The sequence below is a fragment of the Lissotriton vulgaris genome, chromosome 3_1 (assembly GCF_964263255.1).
Source record: "Lissotriton vulgaris chromosome 3_1, aLisVul1.2, whole genome shotgun sequence".
NCBI lineage: Eukaryota > Metazoa > Chordata > Amphibia > Caudata > Salamandridae > Lissotriton > Lissotriton vulgaris.
The window spans coordinates 766,826,729-766,852,544 of NC_141689.1; the positions used below are offsets into that span (position 1 = coordinate 766,826,729).

At 42.1% G+C, this 25,816-nt stretch overlaps 1 protein-coding gene across 1 annotated transcript in view; it reads left to right on the top strand.

Moving 5' to 3' along the window:
- Positions 1–25,816, top strand: part of LOC147727013 (zinc finger protein 474-like) — a 230,988-nt gene that overhangs the window by 199,780 nt on the left and 5,392 nt on the right. The window contains exon 2 of the mRNA XM_086961077.1: positions 5,332–5,512. Within this exon, the coding sequence (XP_086817203.1) occupies positions 5,332–5,512 (181 nt within the window). The remainder of the gene's footprint in view (positions 1–5,331; positions 5,513–25,816) is intronic.

Below are 25,816 nucleotides of genomic sequence, written 5' to 3' on the forward strand. Positions count from 1 at the left end.
TAGGCCTGGGAGTAACCATGCCAAAGCAGATGGACTCTCCAGATATTTCTACTTAGAAAATGGAGATAAAATGGACAAGGTTAGTCTCATCTCCTTATGTTTGGGGGGGGGGGTGTATTAAAGTAGGATCTGCTTTCAAGGTTACCTCCACTTTTTGCTGGTCTTATTCTGATTTTCTGACTAGTCTGACTGGGATCCTGCTAACCAGGACCCCCGTCTCTGTGCTTCCTCCCTAAATTGGACGATGGTGAGTACTTAGGTTCCCCCCAGATTTGCTTCTGGTGTACCCTTTTAAGCCACTAGTATATGGTACTAAGGTACACCAGGGGTCCCCCATGGTCTGAAGGATGTATTATGCCACCCTTGGGAGACCACTGACATTGTGACAACAGGCCTGCCATTGCAGCCTGTGTAAACTGGTGCTAGCACCACTTACAACAGATATACTTTTTCTTATATCTAAGGTCACTACACTTAAAACCTATAAGACACTCCTAAAGCAGGCCTTTAAATCCTGTAGGAAGGGTGCTTGGTTATAAGTGTCAGTGTGCCCCTGCATGATCAGGACACCACTACAAATGCCGGAGTCCATTCTCCAGTCGTTGTTAGTGCATCAGCCATTACGATACATAAGGTGGCCGTGAGTCATTACGCAATGGCTAACTCTAAACTGGCTGTAACGAACCCTGGCATGTTTGGTATCAAACATGTTGAAATCATGCCCCAACACCTTAATGATGTTGGAGGTATGATTCCATGCACTGTGGGGCTCCTCCAAGAACTCTCCATGCTCCCAGTGTAAGTCTTCCAAAGTCTGACAACAAACTATAGCTGCTGCCGACCACAGACAATTCTGCTGTCCTGCTGCTGAGCCAAGCTCAAGCAGGGGAAGATAGGACAATAGGTTCACTGTCACAGGGAGGTGTGACCACCTCCCAGACAGGAATTAGTGTATTGGGCCTGGGTGTCAACACTACTAGTCTGCTTTGAAGGGCACATTTGTAGCCCTCTTTGCATTACTCCAGTTGGACCCAGTTCTGGGAGCTGCTTGGCTCCCACTCTGGCATGAAACTGGACAAAGGACATGGAAGTATCCTCCCCACTGTCCAGCCCCTCCTCTGGGAAGGACCCCTGAATCGCCCCAACCCTATATACCCTAGGATACTTCAGGGCTTACCTGTGGGTGGTTCTTTATATTTGTTGTGGGACAAGATTCAGATATGAAACCACATGATCTTCAACCATTTGGGCACTTTGAACTTTGTTGTCTGGGCCTGTGCTCCATACCGGTTCTTCTCCAGGCCTGTGGACATCCTAAACACCCAAAGGAATCTCCCTTGAAGGGAAGGAGTCACTCTCCTTCATCTGCAGGCACCGCAACAAAGCAATTATCCGGAAACATTCATCAGGTATGAGGTCCTATGATGGTTGTATTAATTATGATTCTAAGTTTTAAGGGTGGTCATATGAGGATTACCACCTGCGCAGTCAATGCTCCAGTCAGGTTGGGATCTTGTCTGAACAATCACAGGCAAGGCGACCATTCAGCAACACTCTCATGGAGTCTTTGTTTAAAATCCAGCACACAGTTAATGTGAAGTTCTCAGTTCCTCGAGCACTACTGCAACTTAGATCAGTGTGGATTTTTATGAATTCTTGGTCTTGGCGGGCAACTGCTTTATGTCCTGAGGAAGACCCGCCATGACGCATTTTAGCTTCACAAACCAAAGGGTTGAAATGTCAACAGTTATTCTGCTCCCCTCCCACAACTCTCTCAACCCCAAGAAAAGCATGAAATAAAAGGACTAAGGAAAACTACAGAAAAAATGTGCTTAAGGCAGATCTCACTTTTATAGTCCTCAATCTTTGTATCTTTTATGTACACTTTATGCAATATATCACAGTGTCACTCCTATCACCTTGTTCACTTGAATCACTTTATTGACATGTCACTTATTAATTTGGATTTATTATATAAAAAGTGAGAGCCATGAAATGAACTTGTAAATACTACACATTTTAAAAAATCCTTTCTTGAGTGTCCATTGAAAAGTCTTTAAAGAATGTACTAAACTTTAGCTTTGCTTATTAATACTTGACATGTACTAAGCAATTGGTCTCTCCTCGACAGAACCACTTGTAGTTTTTCCTTGTTAATTTCCAGGTTCTGAAGGACACTGGGTTACCCTATTGACTTTAATGGATTAATTTTTTTATGAACATTTTATTTTGAAAGCAAAGAATCATCAATCTGGCTTTCAAGTGTCTGCAAATATTTGCATCAAATCAGAGAGCATTCTGGGAGCATTATACATAGCCTCATATTGCTAAAGTTTGAAAACGTGTGTACAAATTTTTATACTGGAACCACTGTCAGTAGTGCAATCGGAGCTTACAACATTTACTCAGAGCGCTCACCCTAATAATGAAGGCTTTCAATTAATGAACCATAAATACAAGTTTGAACAGTACTAACATGGGCAAAAATATTACCTTAACTGCAGACAGTGCCCTTCTCTGATCTATAATGTAGTACTGCAACCTGGCAGCCAAACAGTTTGTGCTGAAGGGGGTTGGGCATACTTGTCCCAAGGACAAAATACACCTAAAAACTTGTTGCCTTGGACCCCAAACAATATGTCCTGGGTGCCGGGCTATAAGAATTCAACATCCCTGCAGTGAATATAAACCTGACTTGAGAATGCCGTCATGGAATGCACTTATTCTTGTGCTCCAAACCGAGGGCACAGTGCTTCTTTCCTGATTTAAGGGTCCCTTGCACCCTTGAGTAGCACCAGCCCTGCGAGGTGGATGTAACTGGTTTTGCAAGGAATCCATATCAGTATTGGAATATTATATATAAACTACAGTATTATTTATTTCAGTGAGAGTCTTCCTACTTTTATGACTGACTATTTGTACAGTTTTTATGAGCTGATGTGCTTTCATTAGGCAGGAATATAGATGTGTTGAAGACAGTGCATGAATACACAAAGTTGAATCAATTCCTATGTGTATCTACAGAGTTCTGTAGAGCTGCACTACCAGTGAGGCCATCTCATAAAAAGTTACGGACTGGCCTCACACACCGCCAGGTGTCATGCTTCATCATCGGCTGTCATTGCCCTCTAAAAACTTGGTTTGATAGAGGGCGGGCATACACCTGCAGACAGGGTTGCACTTCTAAATCTAAGTGATGGCCGTGGGGGAGTGATAAGTGATTTAAAAACCATTGCATTAGTCCATGTGCTATGTTTATTCAAATGGTAAATGTATGGTGGTTAAAAACTAAGCGGATGGTGGTATGGGATATTATTCTCCCTTCACCGTATTAAATGCGGTCGACATGTTTCTGCTGAGGTGTCCCCGAAGGGTACGTAGCATTCTTCAGGACCTAAAAAAAGGGGGTGTATACCCTCCGTGTCCACTTCCTTTTAACAAGTGAAAATGGAAGGACAATCCTGTCGCTAGATCAGGGGAGGAGTTTGTGGTTAAAAACAATATGTAAATGGATATTTCCCTCTTCGATTAGTACTACTAAGAGTAACTCTGTAGAGAAAGGAAAACAAAAACAAAGCATACAAACCAAACCGTGTGAGTATGTAAACAAAGAGTTTATAAACATCATCCATCCCGCGTCATACCTATAGCGCACGTGGTGGTGTGAAGTGGTCTTTATGAGACACGTGGCAGGTGCAACGTATACTCTTACCGTTAAAAAATGCTTGTAAGCCAACTCTTACCGTGTATTTCTAACCTAAACGCTCCATGGGAGGGCTGAGGTGGAAGGACCTACTTAGACTTTCTGTAGGGAAAAAAATACAAAAAATCACTACTGGTGGCTAAGGGTGAGTCTTCAGTATGCAGAAAGAACCAGGACCAAGGTCCTTAGTTAGAGCAAACATAACAAGGTGAAATACAGAACTAATGGACAACCTATTCATTCAAGTTCACACAGGCATACTCTTACTGTCTAGTTTCAGTGCTTCCAGCCGTTCTTCCCAGAGGCGTCCTCTCTGTCTCGCCGCTGATGGTGAATGGTGAGAAACAGAGGGTTTTTATACTAAAGAGCAGTGACTAATTAGTGAACTAATCAGTGTTAATTGGGCCTGTTAAGTGTGTTTCCTGTGTCCCTCTACGGGGCTGCCTGACTGCCTGGTGGAAGACGTGACTGTAAATCGCCCCACCTGATTGGTCAAAACATGCCTCCAACACTACCTTGGCCGTTTAGAAAGTTACAAATGGGCTCGAAGGTTTGCTTCCTGTGTCCCTCTTTGCGCGAGCCTGGCCGCCTGGTGGAGGGTGTGTATATTGGGATTATGGGCCATTGGTACCTCACTTGTTATATGTGTACACTAATGATAGTCAGAGGTGGTAATTACTATAGCTGATGTCTGTGTTTGATAACATGGGATACATGCACCAATGTGTTCCCCATGCCAGCTTGATCTGTTTGAAGTTCTCTTGCGAAAATGACGAAGGGCCCACTGTTAGTGAAACACTTAAAATAATGTAGACCAGGAGGGTAGTAATAGAGAATAGACCCTGCTCTATTAGGCCAGCTTTCTTGGAGTAGGTGTTTGACTAAAGAAGGTGTACATGGTTAATTCTATATATTTTCTATTTCGCAAGTTGCAGCCATGATATCTCATCATTTAAGCCTTTATCATCTCTGCGAAGTATGTATACCCAGTGCTGTTCTCGGATGTGGCATTGTCTACTCTGGAGATATCGGTCTTTTGTTTATTCATAACCTCAAGCACCACCCATCTGAGTTTCAGGTCAATGTGGCTTTTCTCCGTGAAATGTTTAGTCAGTTTCGTGTTGGTCTTCCTGTACCTGATTGTACTCCGGTGTTCGCTGACCCGCGTCTTCACCTTCCTGGTGGTCATCCCGACATACTTCAGGTTACATGAGATAGTGGAGGCTGGCTCGCCCTTTGGCCCAGCGCCTCTGGTTCCCACCCTCAGCAACATTGCTGGGGTTAGTGTGTGTGGATTGAAGACAGTGCATCCCTATGAATGCTTACATTACATTTGGATCCAGTCTTTTCTGACTTTGAGTAGATTTCTTCATGTTCAAGCAACCTCCTCTAAGTTGGAGTTGCACAATGAATTTACTTGAGTACTATTAGTTGCCTAAACTACCAGTCCAGATCCAATCAGGGTAGACCAATTAACAACAGAGCAATGGTTATTTTAAATCTAGCCCTAGAACAAAAACATCACCCACTCGCCCAGCCCCTAAAAGAATGCTACTGCAATTCTTACTTAAACAGAATGTTTTTATTGTATTGAATTGTTTTTTAATGAAAGTTTTCATTCTTTACAGCCAGCAGTGTTGAAGCAGCCAAGAACTATTGTTTGCTACATATGCGGCAGAGAGTTTGGAACAAAATCTATTGATATCCATGAACCACAGTGTTTGAAAAAATGGCACATTGAAAATGACCAGCTGCCCAAGAATTTACAAAGGCCTGAACCCAAAAAGCCAGATGTCAGACCAATTGGAGGTAAGCAGTGTATCCAAAAATATGAATGTCATTGTGCTATATATCTAGAGACATTTATTTCAAGAAAGGACATCAAGGATTGCTCACATTTCAGAAGTCTTACCATTATTAGAACATTGAAATGTTGGGATCTATATTGAAAACAATGGAGTGCTACGGGCCTCTATTGACCGTAGGAAGCCTGGAGCTCCAACATTCCAATGTTGCCGTCCACAGCTGTTCTTTTGAACAAAGTCCTCACCGAGCACGAGGGGATTTCAATCTCCTTGTGCTCCGTGAGACCTTTGTTTTATTTTTCAGAACATTCTGCCTCGTAGTTGTGGAATGTTCTAATAACCTTATAGCCCTCCGTAGCTGGGCTATACCGGCCTTAAAATCCTGCTCCCTAGTTAAAAGCCCTTGCCTTAGGCTCGGGCCTTTAACGTTGGAGTGGGCCTTTAATGGCCAGTATAGCCCATTACAGTGGTCTATAAGGCTATAATACATGTTATTTTAACATGCCACCCTTCCTATAACATTGTCCTTAATTATCTTTGCTTACGGCCCTCCTGGTCCACCTATTTAACTCAGCTGCCTTTCGTCAGTGAGTTGTCTTCTCAGGTGCCACCGTTTCTCCTGTTGCTACTTATAACCTCTATTCCTCCAAACCATTCCAGATCTTTGGAATCCACATACTAAATGCTCACCTTCTTCTCCTCTGAGCTTGCCCTTTCCTTCAGGAACTCTGTTAGCCCTCCTGTATTATCTTAACTTAAACATCTATAACTAACTTGCTGAGTCATCATATCATGGTTTACAATCAAAATCACTTTACACCTACTCATTACACAAAAAAATGTCCAAAGTGTGAGTGTGCCCAAACAAACCTCCTTTAAATTGACTCCCCAACCCAACCCCATCTCATAAAAGCTCCAAGAGAAGGGTAGGAAGACACTGTTCAGGTGTTCGGTAAATGAAGAAGTAAGCGTTCTTAAGTTACTGCCTAACTGAAACCCCCCCCCCTCCCCCCCCCCTCCCATGGATACCAGCCCACACAATCCATTCCTTGCAGTCTTGGAATACCCGCACTTCCAAACTTCTCTTGGGGAGATCAGGATTGCCCCTTTTTAGGTCGAGCATTCGAGACCTCTTGTATATACTTTAGTATATAATTATATGTGTATGTACTGGTGCACAGACATAATATTGAGTCCAAAATATCGATTGGACATAATATCAAGTTTTTAATATAGACTGGACAAAATATCCACAGGACAGAATATAGATAACAAAAATATCGTATTAAGGTAAGTGAAGTAATATCGACTGTTAAAAATATAGATAGTTAAAATATCGAAGTATATAATATAGATAGTTAAAAATATCGATTTTTTAATAATATATAATTTTTTATAGTGTATTTTTATGTTATAATATGTGTGAAAAGTGTGTATTTATGTTATAAATAATTTCATTTAATGAATTTTGTTTTTACAATTATTGCGTAATTTAATTCTGTAGCGGGTTGTCGGTTTATAGGGGAATAGGGTGGGAAGTAATTTAATTATAATTAATTAAATATGTAATTTTATTTATTGATAGTAATTTGTAATTAATTGTTAATTAATTTATATGTGTTAATTAATTTAATTGTAATTGGAAATTAATTATTATTAATTGATTAATTGGTTATTATGTAAATTTTACTAATTTAATTCTGTAGCAGGTTGTGGGTTTATAGGGGAATAGGGTGGGAAGTGATTTAATTATAATTAATTAAATATGTAAATTTATTTATTGATAGTAATTAGTAATTAATTGTTAATTAATTTATATTTGTTAATTAATTTAATTATAATTGTTAACTAATTTATATTAATTGAGTGATTGGTAATTATGTAAATTTTGCTAATTTAATTTCTGTAGCGGGTTTTGGGTTTATAGGGGCATAGGGTGGGAAGCAATTTATTAATAATTAATTAAATAATAAAATTAATTACATTTATTTATTTGGAAATAATTGTAAAATAATTTTAAATGATTAAATATTGAATTGTTAATTTTTAATTAATTTGTATTAATAGGTGATTAATTGAAATATTTATTGTGCATTATTAATTTTAAAATATTAATTATTATATTAGATAACATTTTTATTTCTTTTTAATTAATTATTAATATATATTCATTTTTAGATTTTTGAATAATATATGAAATATTTACTTTCCCTAATGTTGTATTCTCTGGAGTGGGAATAGTAATTTTAACCCCTACGCTATCCAACGCTTTCCCTACTGTTACATCCACTGGAGTGGGAATAGTAATTTTTACCCCTACGCTATCCAACGCTTTCCCTACTGTTGCACTCTTTGGAGTGGGAATAGTAATTTTAACCCCTACGCTATCCAACACTTTCCCTACTGTTGCACCTACTGGAGTGGGAATAGTAATTTTAACCCCTACGCTATCCAACGCTTTCCCTACTGTTGCACCCTCTGGAGTGGGAATAGTAATTTTAACCCCTATGCTATCCAACGCTTTCCCTACTGTTGCACCCACTGGAGTGGGAATAGTAATTTTAACCCCTACGCTATCCAACGCTTTCCCTACTGTTGCACTCTTTGGAGTGGGAATAGTAATTTTTACCCCTACGCTATCCAACGCTTTCCCTACTGTTGCACCCACTGGAGTGGGAATAGAAATGTAACCCCTACGCTATCCAACACTTTCCCTACTGTTGCACCCACTGGAGTGTAAATAGTAATTTTAACCCCTACGCTATCCAACGCTTTCCCTACTTTTGCACCCTCTGGAGTGGGAATAGTAATTTTAACCCCTACGCTATCCAACGCTTTCCCTACTGTTGCACCCACTGGAGTGGGAATAGTATTTTTAACCCCTACGCTATCCAACGCTTTCCCTACTGTTGCACTCTTTGGAGTGGGAATAGTAATTTTTACCCCTACGCTATCCAACGCTTTCCCTACTGTTGCACCCACTGGAGTGGGAATAGTAATTTTAACCCCTACGCTATCCAACACTTTCCCTACTGTTGCACCCATTGGAGTGGGAATAGTAAATTTGACCTCTACGCTATCCAACGTTTTCCCTATTGTTGCACCCACTGGAGTGGGAATAGTAATTTAAACCCCTACGCTATCCAACCCTTTCCCTACTGTTGCACTCACTGGAGTGGGAATAGTAATTTTAACCCCTACGCTATCCAACGCTTTCCCTACTGTTGCACTCTTTGGAGTGGGAATAGTAATTTTTACTCCTACGCTATCCAACGCTTTCCCTACTGTTGCACCCACTGGAGTGGCAATAGTAATTTTAACCCCTACGCTATCCAACGCTTACCCTATGCTTGCACTCTTTGGAGTGGGAATAGAATTTTTACGCTTTCGTTATTGTACGTTAATAATATTGGCTATTATTTAATTATATTTTGTTACTATATATACATGTTTTAAGACATATGAATTAAATTTTTTTTTTACTTTAATTAATTAATTAATTATTATAAGTTAATTTAAGTATTTTTAAGTATATTTTAGTAATTCATTTTTAATATTAATTTAATTTAACATTGTTTTTAGTAAAGTCGATATTTTTTAAAACTATATTTTTGTAAACGATATTTTTAACTCGATATTTTTGTACTTACCTGTTTGTAGATAGTAACTCGATATTTTGTCAGTCGATATTTTGTCAACGATATTCTTGATGGTCGATATTCTGTCTCTCAATATTATTTCAGTGATTTGTATGTACTTTGTGGGCTCTGGAGATCAGCCCTAGGACTTGTCTGCTTCCGCTTAGGGACTTTTTTCTGTTCAACTGTCTCTATTTAACTTTAATTGTCTTGATAGAAACGACCAGTAGAGGATAGTAAAATACCAGAATTGCTTTCTGCTGAGGGACTTTTTTTATTTTTCTGCCAACTGCCACTATTTAACTTTATTGATAGAAAACAACCAGCACAGGTCAGTAAAATACCAGAACCACTTTAGCATTCTCTAAATTCCGGTCATAGAAATTGTCTTCCATTAGCATCCGTAGACAATAATATTTTTTTCAAATCTTGTACTTTCAGTGATATTACCACCAAAGGCTCTGATTTTATATTAAAAACAGAGCTTTGGACTTTACCATTTCCCGCTGAAAGGCAATATTTCTCTCCATGTGTTCCCATACCTGCTGTGTCACGCAGTTTGGTGCCTACTTTCCCTCCATGTTTAAGAACAGCAGGAGTTTCAGCACCCAGACCAATGTGCTGCATAGCTAAATGCATATAAGTTCCCAAAGGTGAGACTAAGTGCATTGCAAATGCTTGTTCCTCCAGCCCTCACTTGGATGGGATGGTACAACCAGCACAGATGCACTTTGTTTACAGTATTTCATGCCTGCCCTAACAGGCAGGCATGCTTTCTCACTAATACTTATATTACTGTAACACAGTCCCCTCCCATAAGATACTAAGCAGGTGTCCTTGCGTCCTTGCAGGTGTCCTTGTTGGATCTGTGGTTGTCGGGTTCTTGATGCAAGCTTTTCCATACTCTAGAGATGGTCTAAAACATAGATTGTCAGGTACCCATTATCAGGAATTTGGTTGATGGAACTCTGTGTGTCGCATTGATAGCTGCAACAGTCAGTAATGATGGTGTTTTTCCATGAAGCAAGATTATACCGGATCTGTTAGGCATTATTATTTTATTTGCTTTTTTTGCTCTTAGTAGTTGCTTATTTTCTAGGTTTGCCTCCTTTTGCAACCACCACTTATACTACCATGATTCACACGGCCCACCAAGGCTCGCACTGCAGGGACGCAGGAGCTCCAAACCCTTCGAGAAGATTGAAGATCCACCACCTCTACTAATCTCTGGGCCTCAATGGTTCGGTTCTCAGGGGATGTCATTGTGCATTATGCCATTGGTGTACTACCCCTCCCCCGCTTCCCTCCACCCTTTCATGTCCTCCACTTTCCGTACCTGGCAAAGCACAGGAAGTAAGTCCAGTATCAGGGTCTTCAGGATCTAGTGCCTCATGACAACATATCACATGTGATCACCACTTTTCAGTGACGAGTTTAATTGTGAAAGCTAAGACCTTTAGGCTCGAGGGTTCATGCTAACACTTGAGTTGGCACAAGTAGAATTGAACCTGCATTTGCTGGTCGTACATTGTATGACCCATTTGTGTATATTTCTGTGAAATCTGCCATTTATATTATTTTATATTTTTTAGACAGTTTTAGATTGTGATGCTTCGTTATACAAATAAGATAATACAACTGCACTAAGTGAGACGGGAGAGGGAAGCAGTGGGTTAAGAGCTCAGCTCTATCGGTAGCTGATCTGTGGTCTGGAGGTCGCAGGCAGCTCAGTTTCCCAGAAAGTCATCACCATGACGGCTTGATGATTCATTGCTCAGTCAAACAGGATTACTAAGCTCGGGTTTTGCTCTCATTAGCCAAGTGCTTGATAACTTTTTCTTATGGTTTCAAAATTAACCACATGCTGTTTTGATAGATGTTTTCCCAAACTATTTTCCGGAAAGCTACGTTTTTTAGTGATTAATTTGCAGCAAAACAAGGATACAACTTCTAATGTTTAAATAAAAAAGGGAAACATTTATGGTAGTCGTTCGTTTTCTAAAAGCTCGTTTAACGTCATTGTTTTGTGCTTCTGAATTATCTCGGCGTTGCTTTCTTTGGCATAGTGTTTGCAAGTCACCCCCGAAGGCGGCCACATCTGCAAAATACTTTTCCAGTTAAACTATAAAAAATGTTTTAGCGCTGGCCACTTTCCTACTCAGGCACCGCAGGAATGTACGGCTTGGTAAGCAAAGTGCACTCGCCCAAAAAGAAAATCTGAAATATTACAGCTCATGTATTCCGAGCCAGAGCGTTTACACCATATTTGTGCAACATCACCCAGATGAAGTGCCACTTCGCCCCATCCCCAGCTTTTGGCCAACGTTCGGTGAGTGGGAGGGACGCCCTAGTATCCATGCCCGAGTCTAACCTGCAGCACGACCTTCCTGCACTGCTCCCCACTGCACACTTGGCATCTACTTGAACAGAGGGAACCCTACAGTCTACCAACTGCCAGGAGACCACCATACAGCTCCCCTGTTCCCTACTTTGACTCATCTCAAACCTCAACTTACTAACATGATGTCCCACATAGCATTGTCTAGATTCCTCTATCCCTCCTTTACCCTATTCAATCAAATTAACAGACTAACATTTTCGTCTCAAATTAACTTTTATTTCCCTATAGTAATCCACCACAAATCTTTTGGGTTCCGGAGTAGCGTGCTACTCGCCAAAAGTGCTTCAACGCCTCATCAGGGGTGGTAAGCGCTATATAAATATAATTACACCTCCTCCTACCTCTTGAACAATACGTGCTAGAGAGACAGAGGGTGGGTATTACCATAAGGAGAAGAAATTCCTCAGTTATTCTTTGAAAAAGATGCCTTAATCTAGAGATCCACCCCATAAGTATGATATATGACAGAAATAGCGCAGAAAACAGAGACAATTGATGATTAAAGCCAGAGTAGACAGCTGACATCCATCTATTTAAAAATCAGAAAACAAATGCTTTTAGATTTGCCATATATTCTCATAGTTTCATGCCAGAATATTGTTATCAGAAAATGGCCTATAAAAATATCACCACATTGGGCTTAATGTTAGGAAATCTACGCCCATTAGTACACTGTTTTTGCAAATAATATTTAGGACACAATATATATTTCAGGCAGTATTTTTGTATGCAATATTCTGGCATACAGCCATAGTCCTACAGGTTAGGCCAGTACCACAGAGGGACAAGGTTATTAGGACTCATCAGTCGGATATAGATTGGTTCCAGTGGCACAGTGGGCACAGGACCAAGGTCTGGGTATACCCAGCCACCATTGGATGTCCAATGCTTGAATTAATCTCAGCCTCTAGGAATTACTCTGGCTGCATCTCAGTCCATTGTTATTTTGCAAACATGCAGTTTGCACCGAGCCATAGGCTGCGAGGGGGGCCATTTAAATGTTCGAGAGCATGGGACTGATCGATAATCCTTGGAGAGGAATGGCGAGAGTCTGATCCTTTGGGTTCTGCCGGTGAGGAAGGAGCAGAGCCAGTCGAGGGCGGTTCCCTGTATGCAGGCATCGTAGGTTCTGGCTGTGAGAGTGCGGTGGGAGACGGTGTCGAAGGCTGCAGAGAGGTCTAGTAGGATGAAGGCCATGGTGTCACCTTGGTTGAGGAGCGTGCAGATGTCACAAGCGGCCGCGAGGTGGGCGGTCTCGGTGCTGTGGTTGCTGCGGAATCTGGATTGGGAAGGGTCGAGGATGCCTTTCTCTTCAATGAAGTTTGTCAGCTGGGTGTTGACCATCTTCTCAGTGACTTTGGCCGCAAAGGGAAGGAGAGAGATGGGTCGGTAGTTTTTCAGGTCTGTCGGGTTTACAGAGGGTTTCTTGAAGAGGGGCTTGACTTCTGCACATTTCCAGTCGTCAGCGATTGTGCCAGATTTGAAGGTGGTGTTGATGGTGCATCGTAGCTCGGTTGCTATGGCGACAGCAGCTCTGTGGAAGATGTGTGGCAGGCAAGGGTCCTTGGGGGCTCCTGAGTGCTGTTCATGGTCGTGGTGGTATCTTCAGTGGTGACCGGGGTCCAGGCGGTGATGGTAGGCTAGCTGTCCGGGGTCCAGCCGGTGATGGTAGGCTGGCTGTCATCACTGGAGATAGGAGTGGTTTCTGGAATCTACTTGCTGAAGTTGTCGTGGAGGGCCATGATTTTCAGACGGAAGTTGGAGTCAAGCTTGTTGCAGAGGTCCTGGGCGGGTGTGACCTCCGTTGCTTCGCTGGGGGGTTTGGTAAATTGTTGGATGATGCTGATGAGTTCTTTTGAATTGCTGAGGGTCCTTTTGGTGGATGTAATGAGTTGGTGGTATTCTGTTATGGCGTTCTTGTAGGTGGTCTGGTCTTCTATGGTTTTGCTGTTCCTCCATCATTTTTCGAGACATCTGCAGGTACGTCTGGCTCTGTGGCGGTCGGTGGTGGACCAGGAGGCCTTTATGGGGCTCTGTCTATCTGGGTTGCAGAGGGGGGTGAGCTTTTCTGCGCATTTGGTGATCCACCGGTGTAGTTCTTTGGCTGCAGAGTTGGCGTAGGTCGAGGCAGGAGGGTGATTGTGGTTGAGGGTGAAGTTGAGGTACTCCTCTGTGACCTTGCTCCAGTTCCTCCACAGTGGGGGAGAAGTGGGTTTGTGAGCGGGGTCATTGTTGAAAGAGAAGTGTACGCAGTGGTGGTCCGTCTAAAGGGGCTGCCTGGTGTGACTGAAGCAGATGTTGTTCCCTCCCGTGAAGATGGAGTGGAGGGTTTGTCCTGCCTTGTGGGTAGGGGTAGTGACGAGCTGTTTCAGTCCAATGTTGGTGAGGTTGTCCAGGAGGGCAGTGGCGTGGGGGTCGCTGAGGTTGTCGGGGTGGAAGTTCCGGTCTCCGATGAGTATGTAGCCCATGGAGGCGATGGCATGGGGTGCAATGAGGTCAGCGATGGTAGAGGTGAACGAAGTTCGAGGTCTGGGGGGTCTGTAGGCAAGGGTGGCCCGTAGGGTCATTCTGAGGCTGGTCTGGATCTGGAAGGGCAGGTGTTCGTTGGTGGAAGGGGAGTCGCTTGTGCTGGAGGTGGAGAGTCGGAGGGAGCTCTTGTGTGCGATGGCGAGTCCTCCTCCAGGGCGGTTGTGGCGGTCCTTCCTCTGGATCTTGTATCTGTCAGGGATGGCCGTGCAATGCGAGTGGAGGAGGCGTTGGTCCAGGTTTCGCTGAAGAAGTTGACGTCTGGCGAGAGTGTGTCGAAGAGGTCCCAGATCTCTATAGCATGTCTGTATAGTGAGCGCACGTTGAGGAGGATGCACCTCAGGGCTTCGGTGGTGCTGGCGTCCGGCATGGGTGCGGCGTTCGAGGGGGTGTGGAGGGTTGTGAAGGATTGTCGGCTGCGTCAACAGGAGAACTGGCAGTGGGTGGTGTTCTACGTAGATACCTGGCAGTTGTTCCTTAAAAGGTTAAGTGCGAGGAGGGCAGGTGCCTCGTAGCGGTGGGTGGTCGGAGAACTAGGGTCTTAGGCGCTGGTCACAGTCAGGTAGCGGATGGGCGCAGATGGGCTTGCCTTTGGCATGCCAACGGCTGCCATTAAATAGCAAAGCGGGGAGGAAAGCGCACCTGGGAGGGGGGAGCGGGAACCAGCAGGGGGGGCAGCAGCGGCAGGAAAGGAAACGGGCACAGAGGACACAACCAGGCAAAAAAAAAAAACAGAAAGACAGAAAAAACAAATACAAAGGCACAAAAGCAAGACAATACCAAAGACAAATAGGAGACAGAAATTCTGATGGAGACTTCTGCCTGTGGATTCCTCACCTTTTGAATACCCCCTGCACCAGCATTCAACTGGAAAGTTCTTTCCTAGCTCTGCCACGTCGACGAGGACATCACAATGGACAGACCACTCGCGGCACTGTATGATGTCATCATGTCCACAAAAGGACCTTTGTTGGCGTGCTGACGTCAGTTCCCTTTTTTACGCGCCGTCGATGCTTAACGGTTTTTCTAGGGCTCTCCATTTTCATTGAGGAAAACTTTATCATTTAATTGTTTCAGATGGTTACTTCTAGGAAGACCAGATTTAAATCCTGCAGAGAGTATGGCGGGCATATGTCGATTACGGACCTGCATGATGACTGCCTTTGGTGCTTATCTTTGGACCACGACGTCGAGGAATGCCGAAGCTGCAGGAAAATTAATCCAAAGGTGATTAAAGAACGTGAGGCTAAGTTGTTTATGGCCAAAGCCAAGAAGGAGAAGAGAGGTAGGAAGAGGGCAAAGCCTTCGTATTCTCACACTTCGAGGTCGAAGAAGCACAAGAAATGCAAGAGAAGACATACCTCTCGTCATCATTCTTCGTAGGCCAGGGTTTCGAGGTCGAGGTCGAGGTCGACGACTCCGGCTGAGCGACCTCGGAGGAAGGACTTTATCTCTCCATCTCCTTCTCCTCAGGCAACGCTGGTACCATCGCTGGCTGCGGTGTCGCCGGCTTCAGATGCTTCTTCTTAGCATGAAGATTCATCGGCTCCAGCGACATCACCGGCGCCTGGTGAGTCCTCTCCAGTCCGTATGACTTCACCTGTGCGGGCGCCGTCCACGGCACCACAGGCCCTAGTTCGACCTCAGGTGACTCCCCTTCAAGAAGGTATGGATCCGTAGCCTCCTTTTCCTGCTCCTGGGGCTGATTCTTCGTATTTTCCGAATGCGATGTTTGGCATGTCTGCCAGAGCCTCGACACCATCCAGCGTGCCTTCAGGCCCCGTGGGTCCTTTGGTTTTCAACCTGGGTGTTCCTCAGTTCTATCCCCAGGCTCCTTTCATGCCATTTTTGCTGTTGACTCCGGCTTGGCATTTCCCGGCGCCGAGATCCTCCACTCCGGCTCCCCGGATTCCTTCAGCTGCTGAGTCTGCTCCACCTCGAGTTCGATCGACGTCGAGGTTCGAAGCCGAGGCTCCTCCATCGAATCCGTGTATGTCTTCACCGGCGCCGCGTGTGGCTCCACCGACGCCGTTGCCTAAACAACGCTCCAGGAGAGAGGCACAGAGACTACTCGAGGAGGAGGAATATTTACAAAATTAGGAGGAAGAAGAAATTGGGGACGGGCACAAACACAGAGACAGACAACAGCGGACCAGCAGAAGATCAAGGCTCTCCCACTGGACCACCAGGGATGAGGCGCAGGCAGGAGTCTGCAGGTGGAGAAGGGCCTTGAACATCTACCTCCACAGGCTAGCGGCAGCGGCACAACAGCCGAGCTGCTGGGGAGAGAGCAGGGTCTCTGACTAGGAGCTCAGAGGTCTTGCTCAGATACCCGAGCAGCGGCCGGCATTAAATAGGGAAGGGGGAGGAAAGCAAAGCTGGGAGGTGGGAGTGGGAACCGGCAGACGGGAAGGGCCACAGGGGCAGCAGTGGCAGGAAAGGAAACGGGCACGGAGGACACAACCAGGCAAAAAAACAACAGAAAAAACAAATACAAATGCACCATAACAAGACAATAATAAAGACAGATGGGAGACAGAAAAGCGGGCACAAACACAGAGACAGGCAGTAGCGGACCAGCAGAAGAGCAACGCTCTCCCACTGGACCACCAGGGATGAAGTGCAGGCAGGAGCCTGCAGGTGGAGGAGAGCCTCGAACACCTACCTTCACAGGGCAGAGGCACAACAGCGGAGCTGCCTGGGGAGTGGGCAATAAAATCAGGATTCCCACTACCAGTAGCAAGATTAGCAGAAGCCCTCCAAAAATGCTTCCAAATATGGAGTGTATAACAGCTGGAATCACTCCGAAGACTATATGAAAGGTGCTTAACAGTCTAGAACCTATGGTCTTAAATAAGTGTACTATACCCTTCGTATCAGACATGTTAAAGATACACTTTACCAAATCTCTGAAATGGAAAGGGCAGTCAGTCAGAGACCAGGAGGTCAAAGGTCTTGCTCAGACATCCGAGCAGCAGACAGCATTAAATAGGGAAGGGGGAGGGAAGCGCAGGTGGGAGGCGGGAGGGGAACCTGACAGAGGGAATGGGCCTTGGGGGCAGCAGCGGCGGGAAAGAAAATGAGCACAGAGGACACAACCAGGCAAAAAACAACAGAAAGACAATAAAAACAAATACAAAGGCACACTAACAAGACAATAACAAAGACAGATGGGAGACAGAAAAACGGGCACAAACGCAGAGACAGACAACAGCAGACCAGCAGAAGAGCAAGGCTCTCCCACTGGACCACCAGGGATGAGGCGCAGGCAGGAGCTTACCATTGGAGGAAGGCCTCGAACACCTACCTTCACAGGGCAGCAGCAGCCGCACGACAGAGGGTCTGCTGGGAGAGAGAAGGGTCTCTGACCAGAAGGGCAGAGGTCTTGGTTCCAAAAAGGTTTATTTTTGGAGGTACAGGATTCAATTAAAAATATTAATAAGCAGGTTAGCTCTTCTAGTGTTGTGTAGTTCCTCTAAATCTATATATGATCCGCGTGTTTAGACAACATAAACTGTGGGATTGGTGTCCAGACTGATTCCAGACACCCCCACCGGGTATGTTCACTGGTATACCAGCTAGCTCACAGTGCCACTATGAACTCCGCTTACCAACGAGAGAATAGTTTCTGGCAACTATCGAACATGACAACCCTGTCCCATCAGGGATCATGGAAACAGTACATTATTTTTTGCTCAGTTGCTCGCACTCTCTTTGTCTCAGAGAGATACACAGAATAAACAGTGGAGACGTTTTCAATAAGCGTTTATTGAACCAGCGTCATTCTAGCATAAAATATTTGTGCTGAAACAACCATAAGACAGAAACAGTTATGAACGATTATAAGCACCAATAGAGTAAATAGATGCTAGTTTTCACACAACTATTGTGACAACACCAGCACAACAGGCTTACAAAACAAAATAACAACACACAAATTTAAAGGATGTATTTCCTAAAATGACAGTCAACTCTGTGATAGGCAACAAAAGACGGTATTTGGACAAAATATCAATATCGAATTATCGAGCTACATAAATATTGAGTTTTTACTATCGGTATACATAACTATCGTGATTCAGAATTTTTTTTTACAAAAATATCAACTTTTTTAAGGTAAGTAATATCATTGTCAAAAATATCTGTGTTGTTAATATCAGGTAGAATAATGTAGTTATAAAAAATATAGTGTTTTACTATCTTTATGTATTTTAGTTTATATTTTATTTGTGTATTTTATAAATTATTTGTTTAATTGTTGTTAATGGTTTTAAATACAGTTTGTAATTTTTAGTTATTTATCATTTTAATTTAATTGATAGTGTAATTTATAGTGTCATAGCAGGTTGTGAGGTTTTTAGGGGTACAGGGTGTGTAGTTAATTACTTATAGTGAGAATAGTAAAGTAGACCCCTCCAGTGTCGAATGCTTTCCCTATGTAGCACAGGCTGGAATAATAGTACATTTTACTCCTTTGGAGGCCAATGCTTTCCCTAATGTTGCACAGCCTGGAGTGGGAATAGTAAATTTTACCCCTCCGTAGTCCAACACTTTCCCTACTGTTGTATATATTGCAGTAGAAATAGTATATCTATTTTAACAGATGTTTCTACTTTTTTATACTTTTGAAGTATAAGTAATATTATTATTTGTTTAATTTTATAATATTTTATAATATCTGTATATATAAATTAAATATATAATTTTGTATATTCTTTGTTAATTATTTTGGGTAAATGTATTTCTTTTCTTTTGATTTGTTAATTATATTATGTTTACTATATATATAAATATATATGTTTTATATTAGTAAATTAAAAAACATAAAAAACGTAATATAATGTAAACTTTTTTGAATATTATTGTTATTTTATATATATATATATGTGTGTATAGATATATATATATTTATGTGTGTATGCTTATGTAAGTATATGTTTATGTACAGTATAAAATGTTACCTAAATGTATGTATTTTACATTATAGTAATGTTATATATTAAAATATTTACTATTTCAACCTACATATTTCTATACAAAATTGATATTTCTGTATTTTTTAACAATACTAGTAAGATACAATATTTTTTTGATTGATTTTTTTGACATGATATTAATGTTTCACGATCTTTGTGTTTTCGGTATTATTTCACTGATCCCAAAAGACATGTGCATGTCTGCAGCACAGATATAAAATGGATAACTGATTGCCAAATTCCATGTCCAACGACACATGGAAGCACCCCATTCCAAATCCAGCAAGGGAAAGGAAGGTTCAGTGAAAACACCTACACCACCCCCATCTCACTTGCATTGAATCAATCGTAGTGGCCTATCACATACAGGCAAGCATCATAACTAATGCAGCTACAGACAAAACACATTTTCCACAATGATGGTGTCAGTCTTCAAAGCATTACTTCTGATCTTACGGAACAGTGGATAAGGAGGGAGGATATACAGTCAAAGGAACACACTCTTGGAACAGCTAACAGAAGGGTGAAGAAAAGACCCACTTCTTCTTCGAACCAGCTTCTAGACATGGCTACTTGTTCATGATGCACACTCCAACCCGAATCATGCCAAGCTACTCACTGCACTGAATTTTTTTGCAAAAGAATCATTTGAGAGAACCAGTGACATAATTTCTGGCATTAAAGACCCAAGTCAATTCAGATACTTGCACTAGGTATGATAATGTATCAACAGTTGCATGCTACAGTACACCACCATGCTGCAGTCACAGAGTTATGGGCATTTTTGCCCACAGATCCCTGGATCTATTGCCTGCTCTGTTTGCATGTCACATTGCAACCACCCTGACGCACCAGTCATCATCATTTACCTTTATTCGAATATTTTTCCGATTCATAAAAGTACAAACAATTAAGATCTTATTTTTGATATTATATATTACATTTAAAACTTCATAATATTGCATTTAAATCTTCATCTGTACACATCACCTTGTTGTCTCAATTAATATTATTACTTTTTAGCCATGGGTTATCCTTCATTCAGTGTCATAAACTAATTGATCACAACATATAAGGGAATTACTTCTTTGTATAGCATGGCTTATAAAACCAGCAACAGCACAACAGGCTAGTTAATTATCTAGGGTACAGATGAATTACATAGCTTTATTATGAGAAAATAATTTCTGTAAAATAGAAATTGGCCGTAAAATAGATTTTCTATTATCTTGATAAAACCTACAAAATAACATAAAATGCATCATGGTCGGGTTAGCTTTCCCATCACATGGGCATTTGTGTGCTATTTTTTGCCATTTTTCAAGTTTTGGGATAGCCACCAGTTCATAAACTGTACCCAGACACAGTCTTGTCAGATAAAATCTAGCTTGGGTGTTCGTAACTTTTACCATGTAATTTGGTAGACCAGTCGACTCAGTACTAGCCGTATATCTTAATATGCTTGTATTCCCTTCCTCTCTCCTAGCTCTTCCTTGGCTTAGTTTTTCCATGTGCAATTCTTTAATATAATTTTTGCTAAATTGTAAGATAGCTGTAGTTTTTTTTGCTGATAGATCTTTATCGATATACATTAGTAGGTTGTCCATGTATGCTAGCCAAGGGATTTTATGTGCGTGTTCCGGAGCTAAACAGTCCTTAATATTATCCCTGGTAAACTTTAGGCCCCCCTTGCACCAAATGTTGTGCCATTAGCACAACGCTCTTACTTGGATTAAGTCGGTGACATATGATACATCCAATTCTTTATGCAAGAGAAAAGTTGACGTAGATCTTCGTACGGCCAGCATGCAACAAAGAAAATAATTTTCACACAATTGTAATGCATTTAGGTTTGGCATTGTCCCACACTACAGAGCCGTAGGTTGCTACAGATAGGCATTTGGTACCATAAATTTTAAGCATATCACGGAGAGGTTTACTACCTATCTTATTAGAAAATCTAAAAATCGCCTCTAGGGTCCTGATGAATTTAAGTCTAGACTGGTCTAAGTGATAGGTACAATTACTTTTAAATTAAATTAAAATACCTAGATAGGAAAAATTCTTGACTTCTGTTAACTTGTAGTTCCTAACAAAGTGGGACTTTCTCTTGGCCCTGCCTTGGCCGCAGATCATCACGAACCACTTGGAAAGGGATGTATGATAGTACAACGCAATCTTTTTGATCGCGGTACTTTACATAGCGGATTTTACAACGCAAGTCGTTACAACGACTTGCGTTGGAGGGCGCGGGTTGAGGATTATTATAATTTTCTATTCTAACACCAGTCCACGTAACAGATGGGAAGGTGTTGGAATAGAAAATTACAATATTCCTTAACCAACAGCGCCATCCAGCGCAAGTCGTAGTAACGACTTGCGTTGTAATGGCAGCGTGGTAAAGGTCGTGCGGTGTAAACACCGCGTTGTAAACAACGTTTCCCCTTGGAAAGGTTTCATTTTAAATCTCTCTGCTCCATGTATGAGACAAAGGTTTCAATTAGTTTTTGTAGTCCGTTTGCAGTTCTTTAGATTAGAACTGCGTAGTATGCATACAGAAGCAGCTGGGTTGGTCTCGCATCTATTTTCGGGGCATCTGTATTTAAATTCGGAAGGGTCTTATTGATCCCATTTATATATAACATCCAAATAAAAGTGGTGCGATGACGCAACCCTGTCTTATTGACCTGGATATATATAGAATTCGGGGTGCACTCACCTCCCCTTGCATACCTCACTCTGAAAGTCAGTCTCGAATATAATTGTGATGGGAAGGAAATAATATTGTCAGAAGCGCCCATATCCATCATAACTTCCCACAATTAAGCATGATTTACACAGTCAACGGCAGAACTTAGGTCTGCAAAGCAAAGGTGGATATGGTCTCCCTTAACCTTTGTGTATTTATCGATAATCAGATGTAAGTTTATGCACTGTTCTACCATCCCCATTTCCCCCTAAAACCATATTGGGTTTCATTCAAGATATTATTGTCATTGACCAAGTTCTCCAGTCTTTCGAGAACTATTCGCCCCATGATCTTAACCAATGAGTCCAGGAGGGTAATGGGGCGGTAGCATCTCGTGTCTCCCCGACTCCCCTTTTTAAAAATTGGGATGATAATACTATCTGTTCAAGTCTTGGGGACGCAACCATTAGATGCTGCATTGCAAACTTGGGTTCAAATGGGGGCCCATAACTGTGTATATTTTTTATATCGGCGGGACCCCGTCGGGTCTTGTTTCATCTTATTTATTGCTATGGTGAGTCTCTTCCAGCCTAATATGTTGGAGGGGTATCATAACTCTAGATAGGGGCTGTTCTATATTATTAATAGATGTGTTAAAAGTCCCACTAAAATGGGTAAGCCAATCATTTGGGGCGATAACTGTTTCAATGATGGGATCTTGATCATCCTTCCACATAGGTGAATTTATCACTTTCCAGAAAAGCGTGGAATCCCTAGTGTCTGCAGCTTGATTCAATTTTGACCAGGCCTCCTCCTGCACCCCCCTCTTCCTATTTTTTAAAGCCTACTTATATAGAAATCTAAGTCGCTTATTTTATGTTCTATCTCTAGGTATTGTATGTAGGGCCTTATTTAAGTCTTGTTTTGCCTGCGTGCAATCATGATTAAACCAGCCTTTAATCTGCCTCTTTTTCTTTGTATTTTCTTTTCTTAAATAGCTAGATATTGCTGCAGTGAATATCTCATAGGCGGTTATAATCATTTCGTGGGAGGACTTAATGTCAGTGCGGATTGGAAAACTTTCATTATTGGCATTAATAATTTTTTGCAACATAGTGTCTTCATTAATACCTGTCCATTGTATACTAACAGTATTCTTTCCAGCCGCCACTATATCAGGCAGCATTATCTTATTCTCAGGCCCATTAGTTATAGCATATATGTGAAGAGTCAGCGAAGCATGGTCGCTAAAGCTAGTGAATTCACGGTCTGGTAAACAACAGTATGGAAGGCCAGAAGTAGACACTATGATGTGGTCAATACATGTTGGATTTCCACTACTTTGGAAAGTTGGATGTATAGTTTCCCCATCTTCTCCTCTTGGTATTAATATCTCCAGGCTATGCTTACATAGGAGTTCATTTTATCACGAGGGAAATGTTGTAAGTTAATTCCTGTTATATCTGAAAATCCAAAGACATTAATTCCTGAAAGACTGCATTGACTGGTATTAAAATCACCCACCCAGATACATAGGTATGAGGGGTCCACCCCCTTTATAAAGGTGTCCAGAACTCTCTCCAATTCGTTCACAACCTCAAAACGGGTGGCATTAAGTATATTATTATAAAAGTTCACCACAATAAAGGGTTGACTTTTCCCCATTATTAATAGGACTAATTGAAAATAAGGGGAGCCATTATACATCTTTTTGAGTTCTATTGGCGCTGTGGTAGAAATGAAAGTTGCTTCCTTTGCTCGACTGGAAACTGATGGTATAGCTGGGGTTGAGACGGTGGCAAAGCCATCAATATATGGCTCTTTGATATGCCAGGTCTCCTGTAGGCATAATAGTTGGAGTAGTTCAATGCTATCTAGCCATTTTTTGTCTTTTAACTTATGTTTGATCCCCGCTATATTCCATGACCTAATCTTAATTTGTGGGTTTTTTCACTAGCTATTATCTGATGGTCATCATTAGTATACTTCTGTGGGGTTATCCCTCTACCGTTTGTTACTGTCTCCCCTTTATCATTTTGTCAATCCTGTTCAGCTAAACCAGAGAGTGGAGCATATCGGTTAAAGAAAGATACTGTAGGTCTCATATTAAATGTGTGTACCGGGTTTGGTGTTTTATAAGAGAATGGGTTAACAGGTAGGCGGGGTTCATAGAAAATTGCTATTGACTAGATTGGATCTTGTTAAGTGTAAAACTTGCTACCTCTGGGTGTCGAAAGTTAATGACTTCAATATACAATCCTCAGTACCCTTTTTTTCTGTAGATCCCACTGAATTCACGTCTCACCACTATGATTTCCTCACAGAGGAGATTGATGTTTAAATTAAAACTAGTTATCCAGTGTACCACTTTATTTCTTAGTTATGTCCAGGATTCTTTAGCTTGGGCAGCCAATTTAGGTGCTACTTTTAGGATAATCACATAAAGAGTTACTTCGGGGGGATTTGTAATATCTCTGTGGTATGGCTCCATGCTCTAGTTGGTTTTGGGCTTTGACACCCAGTCGTGCCTAACTTGTTTTGTGTGGGCTCTGTGCTATATGTTAAAGGTACAGGAGGATAATTTGATATAAGGTATGATCTTTCCTTGATGCGCTGCTTTACCGAGGATTGTCTATCAGATGCCATGTCTCCATTAATCGTTTCATCTTTCGGTGCCCTCTCTGTATTTGTAGGGGCATTTTCTAATACCATTAATCTGCCCTTAATTTCAGCGGGCTCACCTATAACTCTCTGCTCTACATTCTCCAGTTTAACATACAATTTATTTAAGAGACCCTCTAAAATATCAAAGTTATTGGTTTCCTTTACTTTGGCCATTTTTTTCTTTTTGGGTATTGTTCTCCTCCCGCAGGTACTATGACCTGTTTTATGATTTGCAGGGAATACCATGCTTGTGTCCCCTGCATGTGTACTTCTCTTAGTCACACTAGTCACATATACTCCAACCAGCACCACTGACAGTTCATGAATGTGCAAGCTGTCTATGATAACAGGGGTTACGTTACACATTTGTATCCAGATTTGGCTGGGAGCCACATCTTCTATCACTCTCGGCAAGTGCAGCCTATTTAGATGCTGAATACTAGGAAGGTTGCTTGGTGAATGGTAGAAATCTGCAACTATGGACTTTCACTTGGGACGCACAAATTGGTGCAATTTTCGCCATTACATGAGAACGCTGATACAGTCGTGGGGCAGACCGGCAGATTCACAGACAGATACCGAGGATTGATACAGTTTGGACCCAAGATTTAACTAATCGGAAAACTATTCCTAGATTTGACTAGATACACTTTAGATGGTCTGCCCCGATCTATACTACGGCTTCACTGCACACAGCCCATAACACATCAGAGCGGACTTCGCTTTTCCTTCATCCGTGCACTATTCCTGATTATCGATCAACACCCGAACCGGGTTGGAATTATCACCGGTTCAGGGGGATTGTTTCACTTGCTTCCATTGAAGTAAGCCCTGAAGAGTCCGAGTGTATGTTTACTCAGACGAAACACGTGTCGGCTGGCGCTGTCTAGTTTCGAGTATTAAAGCATCAAGACCAACAAGGCTTCAACTTTTCTTCATCTTAATTGTGGATCATCTGAAATTGTACATATTGTATGTATATTTATTTGTGTGTGCACAGGGACTGTGTTTCTCGAATTACAGTTGTTGTCGTGTACAACAGCTTCTGTGGGGTTGTTAGGGTCACCCCTCCCCCAGTAGCACCTCAGCATTAGTCAAATTACACACCAAATAGACAGGTACTCAGCGGAGCGCAATTACTCCCTCGCACGTAGAACCCTTTTCTTTGGCATTAAATGAATGTGCAAGTTGCCTATGATAACAGGGGTTACTTCACACATTTGTATCCAGATTTGGCTGGGAGCCACATCTTCTATCACTCTCGGCAAGTGCAGCCTATTTAGATGCTGAATACTAGGAAGGTTGCTTGGTGAATGGTAGAAATCTGCAACTATGGACTTTCACTAGGGACACACGACCATCATAAGAAGAGCATATCACTACACACATCCGGTTAGTACCCGAGATGAAACTT